At 39.5% G+C, this 22183-nt stretch overlaps 2 protein-coding genes across 5 annotated transcripts; one reads left to right on the forward strand and one right to left on the reverse strand.

Annotated features, from left to right (window-relative positions):
• The first annotated feature begins 143 nt into the window (after nt 1-143).
• On the forward strand, nt 144-8002 carry luc7l (LUC7-like (S. cerevisiae)). 3 transcript variants are annotated; one of them, XM_032573896.1, is made up of 10 exons: nt 144-354; nt 4036-4130; nt 4939-5037; nt 5121-5231; nt 5334-5477; nt 5570-5746; nt 6413-6501; nt 6573-6602; nt 6693-6854; nt 7172-8002. In XM_032573896.1, exons 1-10 carry the CDS (start codon nt 294-296, stop codon nt 7293-7295), a joined length of 1092 nt encoding a protein of 363 aa, XP_032429787.1. In that variant the 5' UTR covers nt 144-293; the 3' UTR covers nt 7296-8002. The 3 variants fall into 3 exon arrangements, with proteins under 3 accessions (XP_032429787.1, XP_032429789.1, XP_032429790.1); XM_032573898.1 differs by having other exon boundaries at nt 145-354; nt 2787-4130; XM_032573899.1 differs by lacking the exon at nt 144-354 and adding an exon at nt 2787-2857.
• Nucleotides 8003-8058: 56 nt separating this feature from the next.
• On the reverse strand, nt 8059-21302 carry eps8l1b (EPS8 signaling adaptor L1b). Of its 2 annotated transcripts, none has more exons than XM_032573891.1 (19): nt 21136-21302; nt 20564-20601; nt 19773-19931; nt 18077-18226; nt 17915-17994; nt 15443-15558; nt 15303-15355; nt 14393-14522; nt 14226-14314; nt 14072-14146; nt 12956-13104; nt 12054-12198; nt 11055-11113; nt 10880-10982; nt 10327-10452; nt 10091-10241; nt 9243-9408; nt 9026-9158; nt 8059-8285 (listed from the first exon to the last, which is right to left on the reverse strand). In XM_032573891.1, the coding sequence occupies exons 2-19, from the start codon at nt 20591-20593 to the stop codon at nt 8199-8201; spliced, it is 2001 nt and encodes a 666-aa protein (XP_032429782.1). In that variant the 5' UTR covers nt 20594-20601; nt 21136-21302; the 3' UTR covers nt 8059-8198. The 2 variants fall into 2 exon arrangements, with proteins under 2 accessions (XP_032429782.1, XP_032429783.1); XM_032573892.1 differs by having other exon boundaries at nt 15443-15555; nt 21136-21300.
• Between the last annotated feature and the right edge of the window lie 881 nt (nt 21303-22183).

Below are 22183 nucleotides of genomic sequence, written 5' to 3' on the forward strand. Positions count from 1 at the left end.
AAAAAACCTATCGGAGTGTGACGGGCTTTAAATAGTTGCAACCTGACAGTCTTAATTCAGGGATAAACAGTTGCCGAGGCACTGGTGGTAGGGTGTTGTGATTGGTTGATCTTAGATCTGTAGCGCCATAGAAGTTATCGCGTCATTTCCGTAATTTTAAACGGAAACTGGTCAGTTCGCGACGTAAAGAAAATCAGTTAGCGGTGATGGTTGGAAAAAAATACGGTTCAACCTGGTAAACAAATAGAAGAGCTGGTTCAGTTGTTCGGTTGTCGACGGAGTCGCCGTAGACCATGTCCGCCCAGGCTCAGATGAGAGCGCTGCTCGACCAGCTGATGGGAACAGCGAGGGATGGTGAGTAGCTGTGGGAGCTAACGGAGCTAGCCAAGATGGAGGCTCTGCTGAGGCTGGCTTGTGTTGGCGAGTGGTGGGCAGACCTGCTTGAATGGATGTACCACGGAGCGCTGCTTCTTAACACAGGAAAACTGCTTCCAGGCCTTAAAATGAGTTCTAAATTTAGCGCTTACTATATCCATCCGCCGTGTTTAGTTTAAATTGACATAAATATGTGCATTTTATCCTTCCTAAAATGTGGGCTAAGTTAGCTCCAGCTCGTCTGGTGTTTATTGTGGAGTTAGGAAAGCTGCCGGCGCCATACTGCCACGCGCTGGACCATGTCCAGCCAACCAACCGGATTACGCTTATAACGGAATAATTAACTCATAACTACTGTTCTTAATTTTTTAATACTTAGTTACATTCCTGCCCCACATTGGCTTTAAATGCTAATTTGATTTAGCTTCTGTGGAATTAAATTTGCTTTCAAAGTATTAGGCAAACATGCGCGTTTTAATTGATGCAGTAGTTCATTAAATAGATATTTATTATATGTAATAAATAACAATGACTCTGCGCTAACATCAGTTGATTACGTGTTTAAGGTGCCTTTCATAAGTATTGAACTTTTTAACATTATGACCACAAACAACCAAATATTTTCCTGGATAAACATAAAGTTTAAAAAATCTGTGGCATGCATCTTTAATATAGGGCCTTTTAGATTAGGTTTATTGGAACCTAATTCCCATAAATTATGTCCACATGTTAGTCGCATGTTATGTTCATATACAGTCCACATGTTTGTAATTTAATCTGAGTCTAACAACAAGAACTGCAGATGTTCTGGTTCTGGCCTACAACCTGCACCTGGTAATAACTCTGGCTTGAAACAATAAAGAGTCAATTAATCATTCAATGTAAATATAAACTGCAGGTTCAAGTAGTTTCTTATGTAATAAATTGAATTTCCACAATATATTGATACTAAAGAATACCAGTGACACTGATTTAGATCTATTTTTTGTCAAGTTGGTAACTGTATACTTTAATTTTCAACGAATTCTAGCATCACAAAATGTTTCAGTTTTATATTTATATTAAAACCTAAAACCAGAAATAAGTTGGAGTTCTTCAAAAATGACAAATTTACCTAAAGGAGGTTATTATTATTTAGTTTTTTTTAACTGAAGGTTTGTCTCATTTATCTGGCCTGGGAGCAAATATGGCTGCTGGGTTTGTAAAGGCTGCAGAAAACTGTAGTGGCAGCATGATGCTGCGGGGGGCGTGTCCAAACCTTTTACCAAAACTGTGAAGCTTCAAAGTTCAGGAGAGCCACAAAAAAGTTTTGTTTTTTTTTTACTTTTCAATTGATTTTGTTTTTGTTGAATAAACTAAACATCCAATATTACAATGAATTAAATAAAAGTTTCTGTTTAAGAAACTGAATGTTTAAATCACACGGATCATAGATGATGCATAGATAGACAATGAGCTAAATTTGGGGATGATTGTTGTTCAGAACAAAACGTCTGAGCTGTAAATGTGTCTGTTTCTTCAGCCCAGTTTAAGAAATGTGTCTGATTTCGCTTTGAATCGCTGAATGTTTGATCTTATCTTCATCTAAACTAAAATCAAAGGAAAATTTGTGCTTAATTAACAGAGAAAACCTAAAAATGTCCTTTTCATGAAGAATTGAATTTGATGTTCGGGTGGCCGACCTTGACCTGACTTGAACCTTGACTCTGGAACTGCAGTCAGGGGCCACACAAAGTCAACTCAAGGGCCACAGATGGCCCCTGGGCTGCACTTTGTACATCCCTGGCTTAGATCAAATTAAAACTTGTGGTTGTAAATTACAAATTTGAAAAGACTCAATACTTTTGGAGGCACTTAAAGCATTTAATCATTTATCAGCCCTGTCACCATAACTAATGTTAAATGATCAATCGTCCAGAATTTATTGCGATAAACGATAGTATTGTTGGTTTGAGATCATTTTCCAGTAATGTAATAATACAAGATCACATCTCAAACTCTAAATTGTGATGAACATTTAACTCTGGAACTGGAAGACATTTTGAATATCTAAAATAAAAAACAAAACAACAAATGAAATGAATTCAACAAAATTATCCTTCAAAATAAGAGACCAAAACACCAGACTGAAGACCTTTATCATCCAGTTTTTGGTAGAAAAACGCTAAATGATGCAAATAGAAATGATTGGTTTGTCTTAGTTAATGGATTAATGTGTCGATCATTTATCGACGTTTTCAGGTTTATTTTGTTGCGTTTTTTTGTGGCCTCTGAAGCGCTGGCGGCTCCATCTGTTCAGTCACAGCGGGTCTGTGTGGTGTGCGTGTGTGATCACATTCATTTCTGATTCTTCCCATACATGTGTTGCATACAAACTGAACAATTGTGGCCCCTTTATTTTATTCATTAAGGTTCAGTGTATCATTGCCAGCCTACATCAATCTGCAAGGGAGTTGCAGAAAAGCCTCATGTTCATCGAGCCGTGAGTCACACATGATTTTTAAAGCTGTTATGATCAATATCCAAACAATTTCTCTGCCTTCCGGAGTTTATTGTAGCTTTTTATTTAAATAATCGTATAATTCCTCAGTGGCACATCAGTTACCTTCAGCTAACACGTCTAGTTGCGTTGTTTCCATACGAGCCGACAGGCTGCAACGCCTTTACACGGCAGATTAAAGATTAGCAATCCACTCGTTTACAATCTGACTTGTGTATGACTCCCAACTTCTTACTGCAGGTTTGGGCCAGAAATCTGTTCCCATTTAAACTTTTCTGCAGCGGGTTTAAAATTCTGCAGCTGAGGTGTTGAAGATGCAGAAGGGTACAGTATGTGGTGCAGATCGCAGTGTGTATAACCGCATTTCTTTCCCTTGGATTCTTTTTTAAGTGTTTTATTGTTATGAAAGGCTTGGCTGGAGATTTTTATCAAAGTGATTTTTTTTTGTGCATTAGTTCATTTGTTCTGTCCAGTATTAAACGTATTAAAAACATAATTTATGCTTTTAGTTAGAAGTAAATCTCATTTCGCTGCTACCAGCTGGAGACGCACCGATCCACGTTTTCACTTTCAGTGTCGATGTCTGAGGTTTGGTTCTGATCCGATACAGAAAAACATCTGGATTTATTTAAACACACATAAACCTACTGAATTGGAAATGTATTTACTAACTCTGCTCTTAAACATGTAAAAACAAAACGACTTTAATTTGTTCAGTCAGTTAGGATTCAAACAAATAAATAAATAAATCAGACAAAACCAAAATATTAGATATAAACGGCAGCAAACTGTCAAAGTTTGTTTATTGATATAATGTAAAGTGAATAGAAATAGACTGAATAGATTGGGCCCATTGCTACTGATATTTTTCCAATATCGGCACCGATACAGATATTGATAGTGGGTCGGTGTGTCTCTGCTTCCAGCAGCATTGTGGGCCTTAACATGATTTATTGATTCTTTGGGAAGGTAAGAACCAGACATACAGCAGTAAGATCTACATGTGTAACATCTATGTTGACTATGATTAACACAGAAACAGATATGAGTCCAGTTCCCTTAAAGGGAAGGTTTGTACGGTACCTGTGACAGCTGCAGCTAACGTTAGCGTAGCCTAACTCTTCCTCCTCCTCTTCCTCACTCTTCTTCTCTTGTTTCAGGCGACGAGACGCGGCAGAGGGTCAAGTTCACCGACGAGCGAGTCTGCAAGAGTCACCTGCTCAACTGCTGCCCGCACGACATCCTGTCTGGAACGGTGGGTCACGCTTTCACGGCCCAAAATACGCCGGTAACCACGGCAACCGTTACTGGGCGACAAACCGGCCCAGAAGTTATCGCCATAAACAATAATATTGTTGTTTAAATGGCATAACAATAATGTGAGAACAGTTTGTCAGGCTTTAAATTGTGATGAACATTTAACTCTGGAACCATAAAAACATTTTAAATGTCCAAAATAAATAAACAAACAAAATGAATTATGAAGTTTCTCTAAACGAGATCTTTTTTAGTAGTAGCAGGTTGTTGCTAGGCAACCAAAGAGTTGGTGAGTTAGTGATTGGACCAACCTAGCTTAGCTAACAGTGAGAGGTTGAGCAGCTAGCTACTATAAACACTGTTAAACTTCAAGTCTTTAATCTGTTGCACAGTCGTCTGTTTTTCACACACTGTTGGCTAAACGCTGCTGTGGTCAGTCTGTTTATTTAACGTTAATATTCCTTTCTGTAAACAGCATGTTTTTTAATGAACAAACGTTTTCACCTGACTTTAATTGCGTTTCTTATTTACTAGAAACACTGTAATTGTGAAATTGTTTTTTCGACATTAGTGGAACATCAACAGAGTTTTGCACATTTGTAATGGAAACGCAGAGACTGAGGAATCATTTCAGACCTAATTTATTAGGTAAAATCCATGAAAGTTTGTCTTTTTCTGGACAGAAAGAGAAAAATTACACAGAATATTTATTAAAACCTGCATCTTAAACAATTTTGTACATATTCAGATGCATAAACGAGTTTATTTGAGTTTGATTGTGTTGAATAATTTCTGTTGTTTTGCAGCGTATGGATCTGGGCGAATGCACAAAGATCCACGACCTGGCGCTGCGAGCCGACTACGAAATCGCCTCCAAGGAGAGAGATCTGTTCTTCGAGCTTGATGTAAGTGACGACCTTCAGAAAATGATTATTGGTTATTGCTAATCAGTCTTGATGATCAGATAAATGTTTGTTTCCCCCTGAAGGCCGTGGATCACCTGGAGACGTTCATCGCCGACTGCGACCGGCGGACAGAGTTAGCCAAGAAACGGCTGGCTGAGACGCAGGAGGAGATCAGCGCAGAAGTGGCTGCGAAGGTGTGTGTGTGCGTGAGTGTGTGTGTGTGTGTGTGTGTGTGTGTGTGTGTGTGTGTGTGTTGGCTGCGCAGCTAAACCCCATCATGCATTGCTGCGTTTCAGGCTGAGAAGGTCCATGAGCTGAACGAGGAGATCGGGAAGCTGCTGGCGAAGGCGGAGCAGCTCGGCGCCGAGGGCAACGTGGACGAAGCCCAGAAGGTTCTGCAGGAGGTGGAGAAGGTCCGCACCAGGAAAAAGGATGCCGAGGTGAGTCAGGAGAGCCACCGGGAACAGGAAGTGCTTCCCCTTCTTAAAGGTAACACCGCGGGTTTTCTTTTCCCCTCGTCTTTGTCTGGCAGGAGGAATACAGAAACTCCATGCCAGCCTCCAGCTTCCAGCAACAGAAACTCCGTGTCTGTGAGGTTTGCTCCGCCTACTTGGGTCTCCATGACAACGACCGCCGCCTGGCTGACCATTTTGGTGGGAAGCTTCACCTGGGCTTCATCCAGATCAGAGAGAAACTGGACCAACTAAAGGTACGTGCCGAACTTCCCCTTTAAAACTCTTTTTAAAGGTGACCTGCTATGCAAAGTTCACATTTTACACGTTTTTCTAATTCGATTTAAGTTTCTACTGGTTCTAAACAACAAAAACAAAAATACCATAAGCAATTAAAAAAACACCAAGTTCATTTTTCTTTTATTGTCGGGAAAATTAACTGTTTCAAAAACTTTTATGATGTAACGTCACAAATCAGCAGCCACTCCCCGTTACCTAGCAACCCAAGCAAAGTTCCAGCATGTTTGGTCAGCTGGTTTCTCTGCCATATGCGCTTCTGCTTTTCAACGATATAAGGTTGTATTATTGCACATCTATTTTGCAGCCATTTTCATGTGAGTGTAATTGTTGAGTTTGGTTCATGGCCAGTTGCAGCTTATTTGGATTTAAAGCAACAAGACGCAAAAAAACGGCTCATTGTGAAAGAAAATCTAATTATTTAAGAATAGTTTTGTTCAAAAAATAAACCGTAGATCCTGACCTGTTGGTGGAACCATACTGGGTCGCCTTTAATCTGTATTTTTTGGGTTTTTTTTAAGTAATTTTGACTAAACTTGGAGTGAATATGAAGAACTAAGGAACCAGATTAGAAGTGTTGCTTCAGATAGATTTTCTTTCTCTTTAAATATTTTGTTTTTTATCAGAAAACGGTGGTTGAGAAGCAGGAGAAAAGGAACCAGGAGCGCCTAAAGAGAAGAGAGGAGAGAGAAAAAGAGGAACGGATGCGGAAGAGGTAAGAATGGAAACATTCAGCCTTCTCTGGTCATGGTGCCAAGAGTTAACTTGACCCGGTTTGTTTCCCAGGACTCGGTCTCGCAGCAGAGAGCATAGAAGGTGAGCTGAGTTTTTATTTCATGAAAAGCTTTAGGGTAAGTTCTGGATTTGAAGCGCTTCCTTGTGTTTCTTTATTGTTTTTCTCTTCAGGTCCCGTTCACGTGACCGCAGACGGAGGCGCTCGCGCTCCGCGTCCCGGGACCGGCGCCGCTCGCGCTCGCGCTCCAGGGACAGGAAGCGGCGGCACCGCAGCAGATCCCGCTCCCGCAGCCGAGGGCATCGCCACAGCCACGAGCAGAGCTCCAGACACAAGTAGGAGCCGCAGGGCTGCTTCACTAGATACATGACTTTTTTCTATCTGTCTTTTCTATCTTGCTATCTTTCTGTTTTTCTTTCCATCTTACTTTCTGCCTTTGTCTTTATCTTTCTATCTTGCTTTCTTTGTCTTTGTATTCTTTCCCTATTTCTATACTTCTTTTTTGTCTTTCTGTTTTGCTTTCTTTCTGTCCTTTTCTTTCTCAGCACGGAGGTGAATAATGACTGCAGATGTAAATGTTTGTTTCTGCTGTTGTGACTTTATCAGATTTACCTGTCAGCTTATCGACCGTCTGATTGGCCGTTTCTCTCAGGTCGTCCAGGGACCGCGAGCGTTCGTCTCGAGACCGCTCCCGGGACCGAGACAAGCGGGACAGCTTGAACGGCCGGTCGGACTCCCGCCGGGGCGAGGAGCGGGACACCGGCGGGGATTTCTGAAGACCAAACGACGGCGACTCGTTGCCTCCCGTCTCTCCACTCTGTCCGTTTTTATTAAACGTAGTCGTTGCCTTCCTGCGTCTCATCGTCTCCATATTTGGTCATGCAGTCGCCTCCAGCTAAACCATGACACGACTTCGGTTTCATCAGACCAGATGGCTGCAAACGTATTAAATTAGTCAAAAAATCCTAAAATGCAACTGATTTTACTCTTTTTTTTTTTTTTTTCTGATGTTTTTTGATAAAGGTCTGTAAATATGTCCGTCTGGAAGGCCCCGCCCTGTTTTGTCCCTCGGAGGCTTCCTTCCTGCTGTTGTGGTCACATGCTTTTCTTGAATGTCTCCCAGTTTAAAAACGTTTCTAATTCAGAGCCAAACAGATTTTAAACTAGTAGTCTTGCTGCATCTCCACTTTAAAAAAAAAAACATGAAAAAATCTTTTTATTTTCCGATTCTGGAACTAAAAAAAATAAAAGTAGTGAGCTCGACCCGGTTCTGTTCCGTTCTGGTGACGAGTTTCCTGTTAGTTTCACCTTTTCTCTTTAATTTAACAGCATCTACTGTTGGCATGGAAACGATCCGACAGTCATCGATCATTACGGCCCGTTTAGTGTAGAGAGCAGGTTGAATGGATGCTTTGCTCCCCTGATTTGTTCAGTTTGGCTGAAATCTTTTCTTTAAAGTCACAATAAAAAAACTTTTATTGTCGTCTCGTTTTTGTTTCATTTGGATTTTCAGCTAAATGAGTGAAACCAAGACAGGAAGGAGCTTAAATATTTATTTTGCACAGCAGAGAAAACATCTTCATCCACAGAAACCACCGGATGCCTTAAATGAGCAGAATAAAAGTCACTTTAACCGCCTGAGTCGGATCAGAACCAGCCGAGCGTCTTGACGTTGCAGCTCACAACGTGCTGCTCTCCAGCTTCAGATCCACTTTCTGCTTCTGCTTCTCCATGACGGCCTCCAGCTCTGTGGCCCGCTTGGCGTCCTGCTCACACAAACAACCAAGTTAAAGGCGGTTTGGACCCGGTTAGCGGTACCGGCTTCAAAACCTGGAAAACCTTCAGAATCATCAGCCAACAATCCTAAAGGTTTAGATTTTTTTTTTTTTTTTAAATCTAAAAACAGATTTTTGTTTTTTCCAAAAAACAAAAGTTGGTAAACTTGAAAATGATTTTAAAAATCTGAATTTGGAAACTTTCTTATTCCAGACAAGCAATAAGGCGCCATTTAGAAAATTAGTCAAAAATTAACAGCAAAGTATTTGTTTATTTAGCCTGAGAAAAAGATGGAAAAACATTTTTAAAAGTCACATTTTCACCATGAATGAAGATTAAAACTAAATGTTTAGCTTTAAAGTAAATATTTTAATTTGTGAGCCAAACATTTAGCTTGGAGCTAAATAATTAGCTTGCTAAATATTTAGCTTCAAACCAAACCAAGCTAACATTTGGCTTAAAATTACTTAAACTGTGGGCTAAACATTCAGATTGCTAACTACTGTAAGCTTTCAGTTAGCTACATATTAGACCATCGCGCCGTCCAGTGCTGATATTCCCATTATTCTAAAATGGGAATATGGAGGTTAGAGAAGAAACCGAGGTTTTTATTATGTGCCTCGGTAATGTCCGACGTGTTTGATGCTTCAATGTTTTCTGAACAGGTCGGTGTTGAAGAAAACCTCGTTTAATGAAGGGTAGATAAATGAATCATGAAATGCGGTTTTACCTCCAGCAGGGCTTTCTGCACAGTGAGCTGGCTGTAGACCCGGACTCCTTCATCCGGCAGCACGGCGCGCAGTTCCTCCTTATTCAGCGAGAAAAGCTGCGCTCCCGTCAGCACACTGAGGCAGTGGACCGTCCTGACACACACACACACACACACACACACAGGTGAGACCCGCAGGTCACCTGAGCAGGCTGGGAACCAGGCGGCGGTCACTCACGGGTCGCTGAAGCCCTTCCCCCGCAGCCACTCGGCCACCTCCTCCGGGGGAGAGTGGTAGTCCAGCGGGACGGCGGTTTCTGCGGACCGGTGGATGACCAGCGGTTTGCTCAGGCTGGCCTTCCCGTTGGTCAGCCTCTGCAGCAGCTCGTCGTTCACCAGCATCACTTCACGTTCACACAGATAATCAATAAACCAGCCTGAATGCATCACTTCCCATCACAAGAAATCACAGAAAACAGCGATGGAGAATCAAAAGTGAAACGTTTTTATGACAAGTGGGAAAATAATTTAACAAAATGGAAAATTTTACTTGTTATTCCCTTTTCAATATAAAAAACACATTTAAATAGAAAATCTATGCGTGTTAGAACCCTGGTAGATAGAAAAACAGGAAATTTACACCAAAATATCAGGAATTTTTGTTTGAAAAGTTGAAAATTTGCTAGAAAGGAGACAATTTTTAGAGAAAGTTTTGAGAAACAAAAAACGTAAAACTTTCTGAGTTCAAAAAGTCAAAAATGTACTAGAAAAGTTGAAAAGTTTGTAGAAATTTTCTAGGAAAAATTTGGAAATTTCTGATTTCCGATCTTTCCATAAAAATAAAAAATTAAAATGTTTCTACTTTTTTAGTTTTTTTCCCCCGAAAATGTCTAAGATTAATCTCAAAGTTTATCTCTGTTTTGGCAGAAATGTCCTCCTCTTTTCTCTGTTCTAACAAGATATTTTATATTCCAGTTTACACTTTGAATATTTACTTAACATCGTTTCTGGGCCAAATCCTGTAAAAATCAGGGAAACTTATTGAATGTTTCAGAATCAAAGCAGGTGGAATAAAGAGATTCTCACCTTTATCGGTCTCGTCTGCCACCGGCCCGTGTTGGCTGTAGGTGGGCGAGCCGCGGCGCCGCTGCGGTGAGTGGGACGGGGTGGACAGCAGGGTGGGCGGGCTGGGCGGGACCGGACTGGCCGACTTCATGAGCGGAGCCGGCGGAGGAAGCTGCAGCGACGGAGAGGTAAACAATGCTGCAGCTCGCTGTGTGTGTGTGTGTGTGTGTGTGTGTGTGTGTGTGTGTGTGTCTCACGCTGGGGGGCCTGCTGCTGGTGGGGCTCTCTATGTGCTCCACCGGCTCCAGGACGGTGAAGGGAACGAAGCCCGACTGGCCGAACCGATTACGACATTTCCACCAGCGCTTCGATGACTCGAGCACCTGATTATAGACGGAAATGATCAGGAAAAACCGGTAAAACACGTCATAAAAATTAGAAGTGTACAAAAGGGAAATCATATGCATTGTCAACTGAAGTGCGCCAACGACGATGATAGACGCTAATAAGCTAGCTAGCTAGCCAGTTATTTAGCTATTGTTTAATTTTAAAAATATATTTATAGTTTTCAGAGATTATTTTTTTAGATTAATCTCAGAATATTTTTCTGGAATATTGCAGATGGTAATGTAATATTGCAGAGTTTCATAAGTCGAAAATCTGCTAGCTACAGAACTAGAACCAGCTAGCTAGCTAGCTAGCTCTCTATATATAATATTCACACATTAATCAAGCAAATGCCTTGATTATATTAAAAGTTTGACATTTAATGAAATTTTATGAACGTTTTATTTGTGTTTCTAGGCTGACCTCCAGAGTCTCGCCGTGCTGCACCGACAGCTCGCTGTTGTTCCTGGCGATGAAGTCGTAGCTGCACCTGTAGAGCCGCTCGGCCTCCGCCGGCGCTGCGGCCCTGAAAGCAGCACAGGCAGCATGAGGTTCCGCTGCAGCCACAGCCGCAGGCCGCCGGACAGCACTTACTTACTCTTTGCCGTAGATTCTGATTTCTGGAGGAGCTGGATGCTGCACCTGCTGCTGCAGCTGCTGCAGGTAAACAGGAAATGATGTCATGAGTTAAAACCATGTATCCCAGTCTGCTTCAATAGGTTTGAAATTACAAAACACAAAGTCAAAGTAAAATAAAACATTTTCTTCATTTTTGTCTCCAATGCAAAGGTGAAGAAGCATTTTCTGCATTCATATTTAGCACCTCGTTTACTTTGATACCATAAATAAAATCTAGTTCTACTGATACCCTTCAGACGCCACGTCATTAGTACGTCATTAGTAAATAAAGTCCAGCTGTTTGATTTCATCTGAAATCGGCAACATTTTGACCTTCAAATTATTTCTGTAGAGTGAAAAATGTACCAACAGGAGCTTTTAGTTAAGTGTTTAGCTTCAAGCTAAATCTGAAGCTAAATGTTTATCTTCAATTTAAATATCTAGTTCGCTAAATACTAAATTAAAAATAACAAAATACCTAGATTAGCACTAAATATTTAGCTTTATTTTGGAGTTAGATACTTATCTTAACTGCTGTTTAACAACCTACTTAACTTGCTAACTAAATACTTTAAAAAAGCAACTACATAGTTAGCTTGGTGCTAAATATTTAGCATACTAACTGCTATTTTACAAACTATTTAGTTTACTAACTAAATATTTAATTTGCAGTTAAATGTTTAACTTTCTAACTGCTATTTAATAAGCTACCGTATTTAGCTTGGTGCTAAATATTTAGCTTGAGAATGAGTTATTACATTATTATGCTACTACCATTATACTACTCAAAACAACAATATTATAATTTATCGCGATAACTTCTGGGACGATTAATCGTCCAGAAGCGTTGGTTCTGGTGACAGTTCTGCCTGATCCGTTCAGGTGGTCAGAGGAGCGTCAAGGTGCAGCTGAGACGCCGCCGCCGTCTCCTGACCTCGGTGAACCCAGGTGAGCTGAGCCAGGCTCAGGTATTCCGTACCTCCTGTTTCACTTGGTGGGCCTCGTGTTTGTGCTGTGACTCGACCGGATCCTCCCAAACCTGCCCGTCCGCCCGCACCGCTTCCGGCTTCCAGCCGCTCAGGAACACCGGGTTGTACGGAGCGACAGGTCCTCTGAGCTGAGCGCTGGGAGGGAACACTGCGTTACTGACTGCTGTCGTCACCTGAGCTCAGGTGTGTTCAAAACCCAGGCTGGGTTCAGTATTAACCTGCTGGTTCTGCTTTTGGTTTCAGGAACATTAAACAGAAACAGCTGGGATAGCAGCAAGTTTAAAAAAAATACATTTACAGCAATAATTTGTGTTATTTAACCTGTAAGAAGACATGATATCATATTTTATTTATTCACTTAGAAATGCCAAAGTTTGAAACAAAATATTTCATTAGCAAGCAAAATATTTAACTGGCTGAAATAAATATGTAGATAGAAAGAAAACAAAATATTATATTTATAGTAAATAGTAATAGTATAGTAAATAATAATTTAACTCTAAATGTTTATAGAAGTCTAAATATTTATAATATTAATTGTAAATATTAATATTTATTTAGCTTGGAGTAGCTAAATATTGAGTTTACAAACTCAATATTTAGCAAGATATATTTGGAAAACATTTATTTAGCAAATTGAATATTTAGTTTACTGACTAAATATTTAGCTTAGACACTAAAATCTTAAATACTTAAATATTAACTAACTAGTTAGCTCCAATGTTGCTGGATTGTTACTAAAGTTTTAGGTAGCAAACTAAATATGTAGCTAAATATTTAAACTGGAGCTAAATATTTAGCTTGCTAACAAATATTTAGTTTCAAGCTTTCTGTCTTAAGAGTATTAATGATCTTGAGGCGGGACTGGATCGATTGATCCGTTGCTACTGACCGGTGGAGGGTCCAGTTGGGCCCCAGAGCCGTCCAGAGCGCCGCCTCGTCCTCGTTCAGCGTGTCCTGCAGCAGCGACACGGCCGAGCTGCTCATGGCCGGGCTGGACACCGCCGCTCCGAACGCTGGACCGCCCGTCGTTTTCACCATCTGAAGACCAGAACAGTCAGCAAGAACCAACCAGGACCAGCTAAACGGTTAATTAAGCATCCAACAGCCAATCAGAGGCAGACTCTGGCTGAAAACAGGAAGTAGAAAAACTCAACCGGTCTAGATTATTTCTGCTGAGTAAAACCTGCTAATCTGAGCTTCCAACCGGTACCGGATTGGTTCAGGAACCAGATCAGAACCCGGCTGCTTCCTCTGGGAACTGTAAACAGAAAAGCTGCTGGTTCCCAGTAAAGCTGCTGGATTCCAGTATTTAGAGATGAAACATGTTTCCAGGTGTTTTTCCACCTGCAGCTGAAACCAGCCGCTCTTCTTCTGTGGTTCCTTAAAGAACCACCTGAAGAACTTTCCAGTCGTCTGGACTTGATAAACTCTAAACATGTACAGGACATTTTCTATTGATCACATTTAGCTGTTTTGTGCCACATGTCTTTTAGTCCAGCTTCTTATTTAAATAAACCTTTAAACAATATGTTATTTTAATAATATTTCATTATTAAATGTCGATTTAAATAATCATCTTCAGTAGTTTTACAGTTCTGAGAATTGAGGAGAAATTTTTCTATATTTTGTTGATTTAATCTTTCAGATTTCCTTTAAAAACATTTTTGTCTCCATGTTTCTTTGGAAACAAGAAAAATACGGAAAATGATGGAAAAAATTAAGGTTGATGACATCATCAGATTTTCTTTCTTTTCTTCCATCCTTTCTCCAAAGGTTTTCTCTCTAATGTCTCCCTGTTTCCTGTCTTCATGTGTTTCCTGTCTCCCTGTTTCCTGTCTTCATGTGTTTCCTGTCTTCATGTGTTTCCTGTCTTCTTGTGTTTCCTGTCTTCATGTGTTTCCTGTCTTCATGTGTTTCCTGTCTTCTTGTGTTTCCTGTCTCCCTGTTTCCTGTCTTCCTGTTGTTTCCTGTCTTCCTGTTTCCTGTTTTCGTGCTCCAGACCTACCATATCCAGAGGTTTGAAGATGTGGTGCACCAGCTCCTCGGACGACGGACTGGCGATGGTGGATTTCAGCCGAGCCTGGAGGGAAAACCGCAGCTGGTCGTTACACCTGGAGGCTCGGCAGCCGATAAACGGTGAGTCCAGTAAAAACACGAACCAGCAGGCAGAGACTGTATTTAAACTTCTGGAAGATGTCGATGAACTCGTCCTCTGACGGCGGCCGGGCTTTTTCCGCCAGCAGATCGTCTGGAAGCCAGTGAACACGCCAGTTATTCCCACTCTGAGGGGAAGCTTTTACTTTGAAAAGCATCAGGCGGCGTTTACCTTCAGCAGTCTGCTTCTTGCTTTTCTTCTTCTTCTTCTTCCTCTGGGTCAGGAGGTTTGAGGCGTCGGCCGTCTGCTGCAGCTTCCCCATGAACGACTCGATGTCGTCGAAGCAGTGGTTCAGGATCGTCTGAGGTACGGGAGGCACAACTGTATTTACTCTGTTTGGGAACAAACGCTGCACTGCAAAAACACAAAGTCTTACCAAGTATTTTTGGTCAAGTTTATTGCAAATAAGACAAAACAAACTTACAAAACAGTTTGTTTTAGGTAAATAAGTCCTTAATATTTATGAAAAACTAAAAGTCCCAATGGAAGATTATTACTCTCATAGGAAAATGTCTTGTTATAAGTATAGCTAATACTTTCTAAGCTAAATATTTAGTTTGGATCTAAATATTTTGCTTGCTAAAATATTTAGTTTTGAGTTAAATGTTTTGTTTGCAAACTAACTTTTTAGCTCCCTAACTAAATATTTAGTTTACAAGCTAAATATTTAGCATGTAAACTAAATATTTTGTTTTGAACTGTAACATTTACACAGACATTTTTGATCAAAATGAAACTTTATAACATGATTTTATTCATCTTTGACTGTTGGTGGAATTTATTTACAATTTTTTTGTATTTCAAGTCAATAATTCCTTAATATTGATGAAAAGGTTTTAGCTCCACTGGCAGATTATTGCACTTATAATATGGAAAAAATGTTTTGTTATAAGTGGAACTAAAACTTTTAAAAATATTAAGGAATTATTGACTTTAACAAGCTCCTCTATCTTGTTGAAAAGTTACTATAAGTTTGTTTCGTCTAATTTTAAGTATAAAACCATGTTTGCTTGAGAAACTAGTAAATCCTTGTTTTTGTGTTTTTGCAGTGTAGAAGTGAGGAAATGAAACGGGAGCGTACCACTTCTCTCTCGGCTCGCAGGAAGGAGACGTCCGGCCCGTTTGGTCCGTTTGCTGTGGAATCGGTTCAGTTATGATCCTTTTAATCGGGTTTAGATTCACTGCTGACCCACAGACTGACGCCGCCGTTTTGTTCCTTACCTCTCAGTCCAGGGTAGGGCGGCGGGTTGACCGGCGGCGCGTTGGGCGCGTACGGGAACGGCGGGTTGGGGATGTCGTACGGCTCGAACATCTTCCCTTTGCTCTTAGGAATCCTGCCGGAGACGAGAGGCGACTTTTAAATCCTCGGCTTCAGGTCAAAGCTGCTGTTTGTTGTGTAAACGCCCTTTGGCAAGGACTGAAGAGTCAAATACGAAGTCAAAAACATGCAACACAAATTCTCCTCTCCTGATATTTACATCAGGGGTGTCCAAAGTGCGGGTCGGGGGCCATTTACGGCCCTCGGAATGATTCCTGGTGGTCCTTCATCACATATCATGCAGCTGATGCAGATGTCAAACAAGGTTGTGGTGAAGTTTTCACTGATATCAGGTAAAGTAAAGCAAAGTATTCATCCAGGTTTCTGCTTTACATTTAATTTATTGTAATGGTAAAAAGAAAAATGCCGGCCTGAGCGTTTTAGTTTAAGAAACTCATCAGAATTAAGCCAGACTGAATTATACAATATTCTGTACTTGTTGCTAAAAAGATAAAAACAAGTTCAGAAGAAAATTTAAAATGTAGGATATGGTTTACTTCTTTTTTGTTGCTTTTTTTTGTTTTAAATTTATGATTTACACATTTACAGAAATCCACATATTGTGGATTTAGTGTTTAGTTTATTGTTTAACTAGCTGGTCAAAATAAAAAAGTTCTTAAAATTTTATTTCAACTTATTTGGCCTAAAAAGTTTGAACTCCCTGATTTAAATGCAAACCCTTTAACCTTGTAAGCAGAATTACTGCTAAAAAATAAATAAAATAAAATACATAAACAAAGCTTGAAGTTAACTTTTAAATCTCACAGTTTAAAAATCCTACCTAATAATTCCCTCTTTTTCTGGGTGAATTTGATAGAAATGTGGGTTTCTGTCCGTCTTACCGTGTTCGGTTTGCCCTTGGAGCGTCGGTGAAAGAGAAACCAGAGAGAGCAGCAGATCCTGTCAGCAAACTGTTTGTGTGTGAACGGCTTCGCTCTCCCTGTCACACCTTCTTAAGTTATGCAGAAACCGGTAAAACGGGTCTCAGCTGTTTAATCTGTCCTGCTGCGTTTCTGCCGCCCTGCCGGCCTTTTCAGCTCCGCAGCCGCAAAATGACATCAAAACCGACTGAGAAAAACTCAAACTAAGCCTGGTTTCAGTCTGGGTTCTACTAGCAATATACACAGAAATAAAACATAACTCACTTATAAACAGAGAACCCAGAAACTATACTCAAGTAAGAGTAAAAAAGTATTTGGTGAAAAGTTTGCTCAACTACTGAGTAACTGATCAAATTATCAATATTTAATATATAAAATTACATCATCAGACAAACCAAAATATAAAGTTAAGTGGAAATTTTGGTATTTTAAGGATGAAAATGACAATAATTCATATAAGTAACAAACTGCAGGTGTGTGTCTGGGGGGAGAAAAATCCAGAAATGTAACTCAAGTAAGAGTAGAAAGTGCAGCGTAATAAAATACATTTTGTTCCAAAATTCACTGAAGTAAATGTAACTAGTTACTACGCAGCTCTGTCGTTATTATTTTAGCTTGTTTTAGGTAATATTGATTAAAAATCTGGTTGAATATTTCACTTATAACGAAACATTTTTCCATATTATAATTGAAATAATCTGCCAGTGGGACTAATTATTTAAAAAGAATAAATATTAAGGAATTATTGACTTAAAACAAACTGAAGAGTTGCTTTTAATTTAGTTTTTAGTCTTTAACCAAAAATTCAAACAAGTTGAAAGAAATTCATTTGGAATTTTTTTTTATTTTGACTGATTTTGTTACTTTGTTTTATTATTATTGTTTTATTATTGTTCTGTATTTTATTTTGTTATGTGATTATGTTATTATATGAATTATTTAGATTTTGGTCTTTAAAATACCTAAATTTCCACATAAGTTTATTTTTAATTTGTCTAATGATGTAATTATTAAACATAACATAATTGATGTTTTTATCATTTTATCAGAACTTGTATCAGAAAGTATTTGATACCAAACACGTTTTTATTTTTTTAGTTCTGAACCCATTTCTGGTTTTGATATTTATACTACACTGAAAAAACAAACAGGTGATCCAACTTAAAAAACTGAGTTAATTTGTTACCAGTAATCAAATTAAGTAAGTATGTGAAATTGTCATGTTAAAGAAATGGAAATAAATTAAGTTTGACAAACTTATTTTTATTACATGTAACAAATTAACTTGTGTTTTTAGCTCCATTCTCTTTTTTCAGTGTATAAACTAGATCAAAATACTTGGTAAAAGTTTGTGTTTTTGCAGTTTTGCGTTAATTTGAGAGAGTTTATCTCCATGTCGACAGTAGAGGTGAAATCAAAACTGTTAGATGTTTAGGAGTTTTTATGACATCAGATTAGATGTTTTCCAGGATTTTCCCTCCATATATTTCATACCTTTCGGCGTCGGGAGCCATCTTGCTGCTGCTGGAGACTTCGGAAACGACGCCTTTAATGTCTTCACGGATCAGCTCTGCCTGTGGGAACGACCAGCGTCAGCGAGGGAAGCCGAGCAGAGCCGGCCGCCGCCGCCGCCGCCGCCGCCGCCGCCGCTCCTACCTGCATCGGTTCGCAGTTGAAGAAGTGAATGTCCGGCTTCTTCTGGTCGGAGCGCTGGCAGATCAGCAGCAGCAGCGAGGGGAAGTGCTTCTCCGTGTCGATGGTGTCGCAGCGGTAGATGTCTTGGAACGAGTAACGCTCCAGTTCGTCCTGCATGAAAAAACTCTTCAGTTTGAGTCCAGAAACTTCTGCATATGCGAGTTAAACAGCTGCTAAATCCTCCACGCCACCAGGGGGCTCCCAAGAGCAACAACATACCATCGAATAATGCAAACTAAATGCTTTTAGTTAGGGAAAAACTGTCTCTCTATATTTTTATATTTGGTACACAAATAATAGATTAATCTCTTGCTGCTGCTTCCATTGGCCATAAAATTGAGCAAATTAAAATTACGAAAATAAAGCAGATGTTGGTGAAATATAAGGTATGAAACTTGTTAACTTATTTACTGTAAATTTAGTGTAATCTGTTACACATAGAGTAACTGAGGAATGATAAAGCATCTGATGTTGACATCTTGGTATAGTTTTTTCCAAACTATAACACTTTCTGTGAAACTATCCCTCAGCATGACGCCACCACCACTTTGCTGCACAGTTAGTGAAGGGATTTATGCCTGAAAGCCAAACATAAAATCTGAGTCAGATGGTCGAAACTCGGATATAACTGGATGTTCCAGCAGGACGATGGTCCCAAACACATCTAAACTGGTGGAATAAAAATAATAGAATTTATGAACTTTGCTAAAAGTTGGCTTTTCGACACTAACATTTAAACAAACTCTGATTAAAGATTCAGCTAAAATCAGACAAGAACCAGCCGAGTTTACTAACTTTGACAAGCAATGAGCAGCATTCCTAAAAAAGCTGCAGGAAAAACAGGAAAAAGAGCGGCTCTCACCTTCGGCGTCACATCTGAGGGGCTGCTGGGTGTTTTAACTCGAACACATTTCATTCAGTTTAGCTTAAAACTTCATTTCTGGGCAATAAAACTGATGTGGAAACAAACAGTTTGTGGCGTTTAACATTTAAATCTCACACTCAGCTGCTGAATTTATGTCTGACACAAATCCACTCTGATGATCTTGTTCCCCACATATGGAACACCAAAAGAGCCGAAAAATGAGCAAAATTTCATGTGTGTTTCACACACTGATGTTGTATGTAAATAAAACAAAAAACTAGCCAATCACAGACGGAGTTTTCATTCAGCTGTTAAAACGTCTGGGTGTACCTAGCCCCGCCTTCGAGGCGTAGCTCCTCCCCCTCTCAGCTCCTCCAGACTAGCCAGCAGCAGTTAGCTAACAGCTGCTGAGCTCGTTATAGGAGCTGCTGCTCAGAGTAACTCCTATTACCCTTAAAGGGTTAATAGTGGAGCCATGTTGGGAATGACTTCCTGGAGGCGGAGCTTCAGAAAGAGGAGGAGTTTTTAAAGAGACAGAGGCCGAATTTCAAGGAGTTAAATCAGGAAGTTAAATTTCTTTTGAGTCATATTTGATATTTATAGGATTTTTATATCAACTGAAGGAAACTTGTAAACACAGTTGTGCTATAAAATGGCTCCATGTGCCTGGAGAACACGACGCTGCTCCTTTAGTGGAAACATCATAATTCTAAAACTGTGTTTTTTCAACGTCAGCAGAATATCGACAAAGATTTGCGCAGGTTTGAAACGGAAACACGACTCGTGCCTCACCTGACTGCTGGCGTCTCGGAAACGAAGCGAGTTGCTCCCGATGTCCAGCAGCATCTTCTGGCTCCACAGTTTGTTGTTGTCGGCCAGGAAGGAGAGGCGGGCCTGCGCCTCCTCCACGCCCTGGACGTTCCCGTCCTGCAGCGAGAACGTCAGCAGGTGCTGCAAAAATAAAAAACACATCAAGTCACAAAGTTCATTTCACATCATTTCTTCCAGCAGAGTTTAGTAGCAACTCAATACATTTATTCAGTTACATTAATTTGAGTAACTTCTTATGGAAAAATTGACTTTTACAAGTATTTTTACCTCGCTGTACTTTTTATTTTTACCTGAGTCATTTTATTTTGAAGTATTTCTGCTCCTACTTGAGTAAAATTTCTGGATTCTGAATGAAAAACAAACATGTTTTAACCACCAGACTCAGACTCACACCTGCAGTTTCTGTTTCATGAGTTTTATTTTGAAAGAAACTGATTTGGAAATTTTTTTTTCTTTTGCCTAATTTTATTTTTTTGTTACTTATATGAATTATTGTCCTTTTCATCCTTAAAATACCAAAATTCCCACTTAACTTTATATTTTGGTTTGTCAGATGATGTAATTTTTAAACATTAAATAATTGATAATTTGATCAGTTACTTTTTTTTTTTTTTTTTTTACCAAATACTGTTTTACTCTTGAGTATTTTCTTGGCTACTTTATACTTCTACTTGAAGTAGATCTACTCTTAGTGAGTAGTTTTTGTGCCCAGGTCTGGATGGAGGATCAGGCTCTACGTTGATGATACTCACGTTTACCAGATGTTTCATGACTCGTGTCATCTTCTTGGCTGGAGGAAAGACAGAAAATGAATCTCAGACCTTTGAACAGATTTGGATGCTTTATCTAAACCTGATGTTGTATCTCTGGACAGCCGGCTTCATTCAAATCAACCTCTGATTGTTTTCCGCCTGCCAGCCGAGTCGTCTCCGCCTGTGAGCCGCCCAACCAGTCCGGCCAGCGAGCAATCTCACCCTGTACCTGCTCCAGTTTCTGCTCCTGTTTCTGTTTCTGCTCCAGTTTCTGCTCCTGTTTCTGTTTCTGCTCCAGTTTGTTCACACAGAGCTAACACTCTGTTCCTCTAACACTTTCTGACTCCATCAGAGGAATTAAACTACCTTCAGAGCTCAGAGATACTCTGGAAATGTCAGTAAATCCAGTTTAGTCAGTCAGTAAAGTTTGACATTCCAGGTTAGAAAGATAAGAATAAACCAGTTAGTCAGTTCTTCCAGCTCTCCTTTATTATCTGTTCTTGTTAAATCGGTAATAATTTGACAGTTAAGTTTCTCTGAATCAACGGGACTGAAGTGATGAATGAACTCACCTGCAGCGGCTGCGTTTCCTGCGGGTTTGCTGTGAGCCGGAGTCCGCCGGCGCGTCCGCGTCAGCGCCAAGGTGTGTCCCAACCCGCCCAACAGCCGAACCTTGGAGATGAAAATATTTACTTTGGATCGCTCACCTGAGCCGGGAGCGGCGACATCCTGAGCAAATAACAGCGTTTTAATAAAGAGGGCTTTGTTTATTTAAAATACATGAAAATTAGTCTCTTTAAATGATAAGAAATCAAAGAGAATCTATAAAATAACCAGCCAAAGAAAGTTCAGTTGTTTTTACTGAACGGAAACCCAAACATCGACCGAACCGGGTTTGGTTCTGAGTTTGATCCGATTTTCAACCCAACAGTTTAAGTGAATATTTTCTATGTTTATAATAATTAAATAATAACTTGTTACGAAACAAGTCATATAACTTAGTAACTATTAAATAATGTGGAAAACTGCACGTCTTAAAGCGACAGTGAACCGTCACCATGGCAACAGAAAGTGACGCAGGCGCGTTCAGGATCGACTTTATTGCAGTGAACTTTGCCTTATACATGTATTTATTAATATCTGTGTGTTTTTATATACATTTATATTTCTATATATGATTTAAGCCTCTAAAATTGTTATGTTTGCTAAAAAGGGAGAAAGTTTGTAAGAGATTTTTTTATTTCAAACATTTACTTGAACATGAAAATATGAATCTAATTTAAACAGGTGATCTATTTTTATTGTTGTATTAATTAAGAAAAAAGTTTGATTTTTGATCTAAATACCAGATGCCAGTCATGATAAGTTGATAAATGTAAATTATGTTAGAAGTGTTTTAATCACAGACTTGTGTATTGAATCAAAACACAACACATAACAGCTCTGTTGTAAACATTGATTTAAATGTTATTTAACCAACTAATTACCAATTTATGTATTTATTTTTATTTAATTTTTCTGGTTTTTGATTTTTGGTCACTTAATACTTGAAAATAATCATTTGAGAACTGATTTTTATTTTACAGTTTTTTATTATCTTAAGTATTTGAAGGGATGAAT

The sequence above is a fragment of the Xiphophorus hellerii genome, chromosome 10 (assembly GCF_003331165.1).
Source record: "Xiphophorus hellerii strain 12219 chromosome 10, Xiphophorus_hellerii-4.1, whole genome shotgun sequence".
Lineage (NCBI taxonomy): Eukaryota > Metazoa > Chordata > Actinopteri > Cyprinodontiformes > Poeciliidae > Xiphophorus > Xiphophorus hellerii.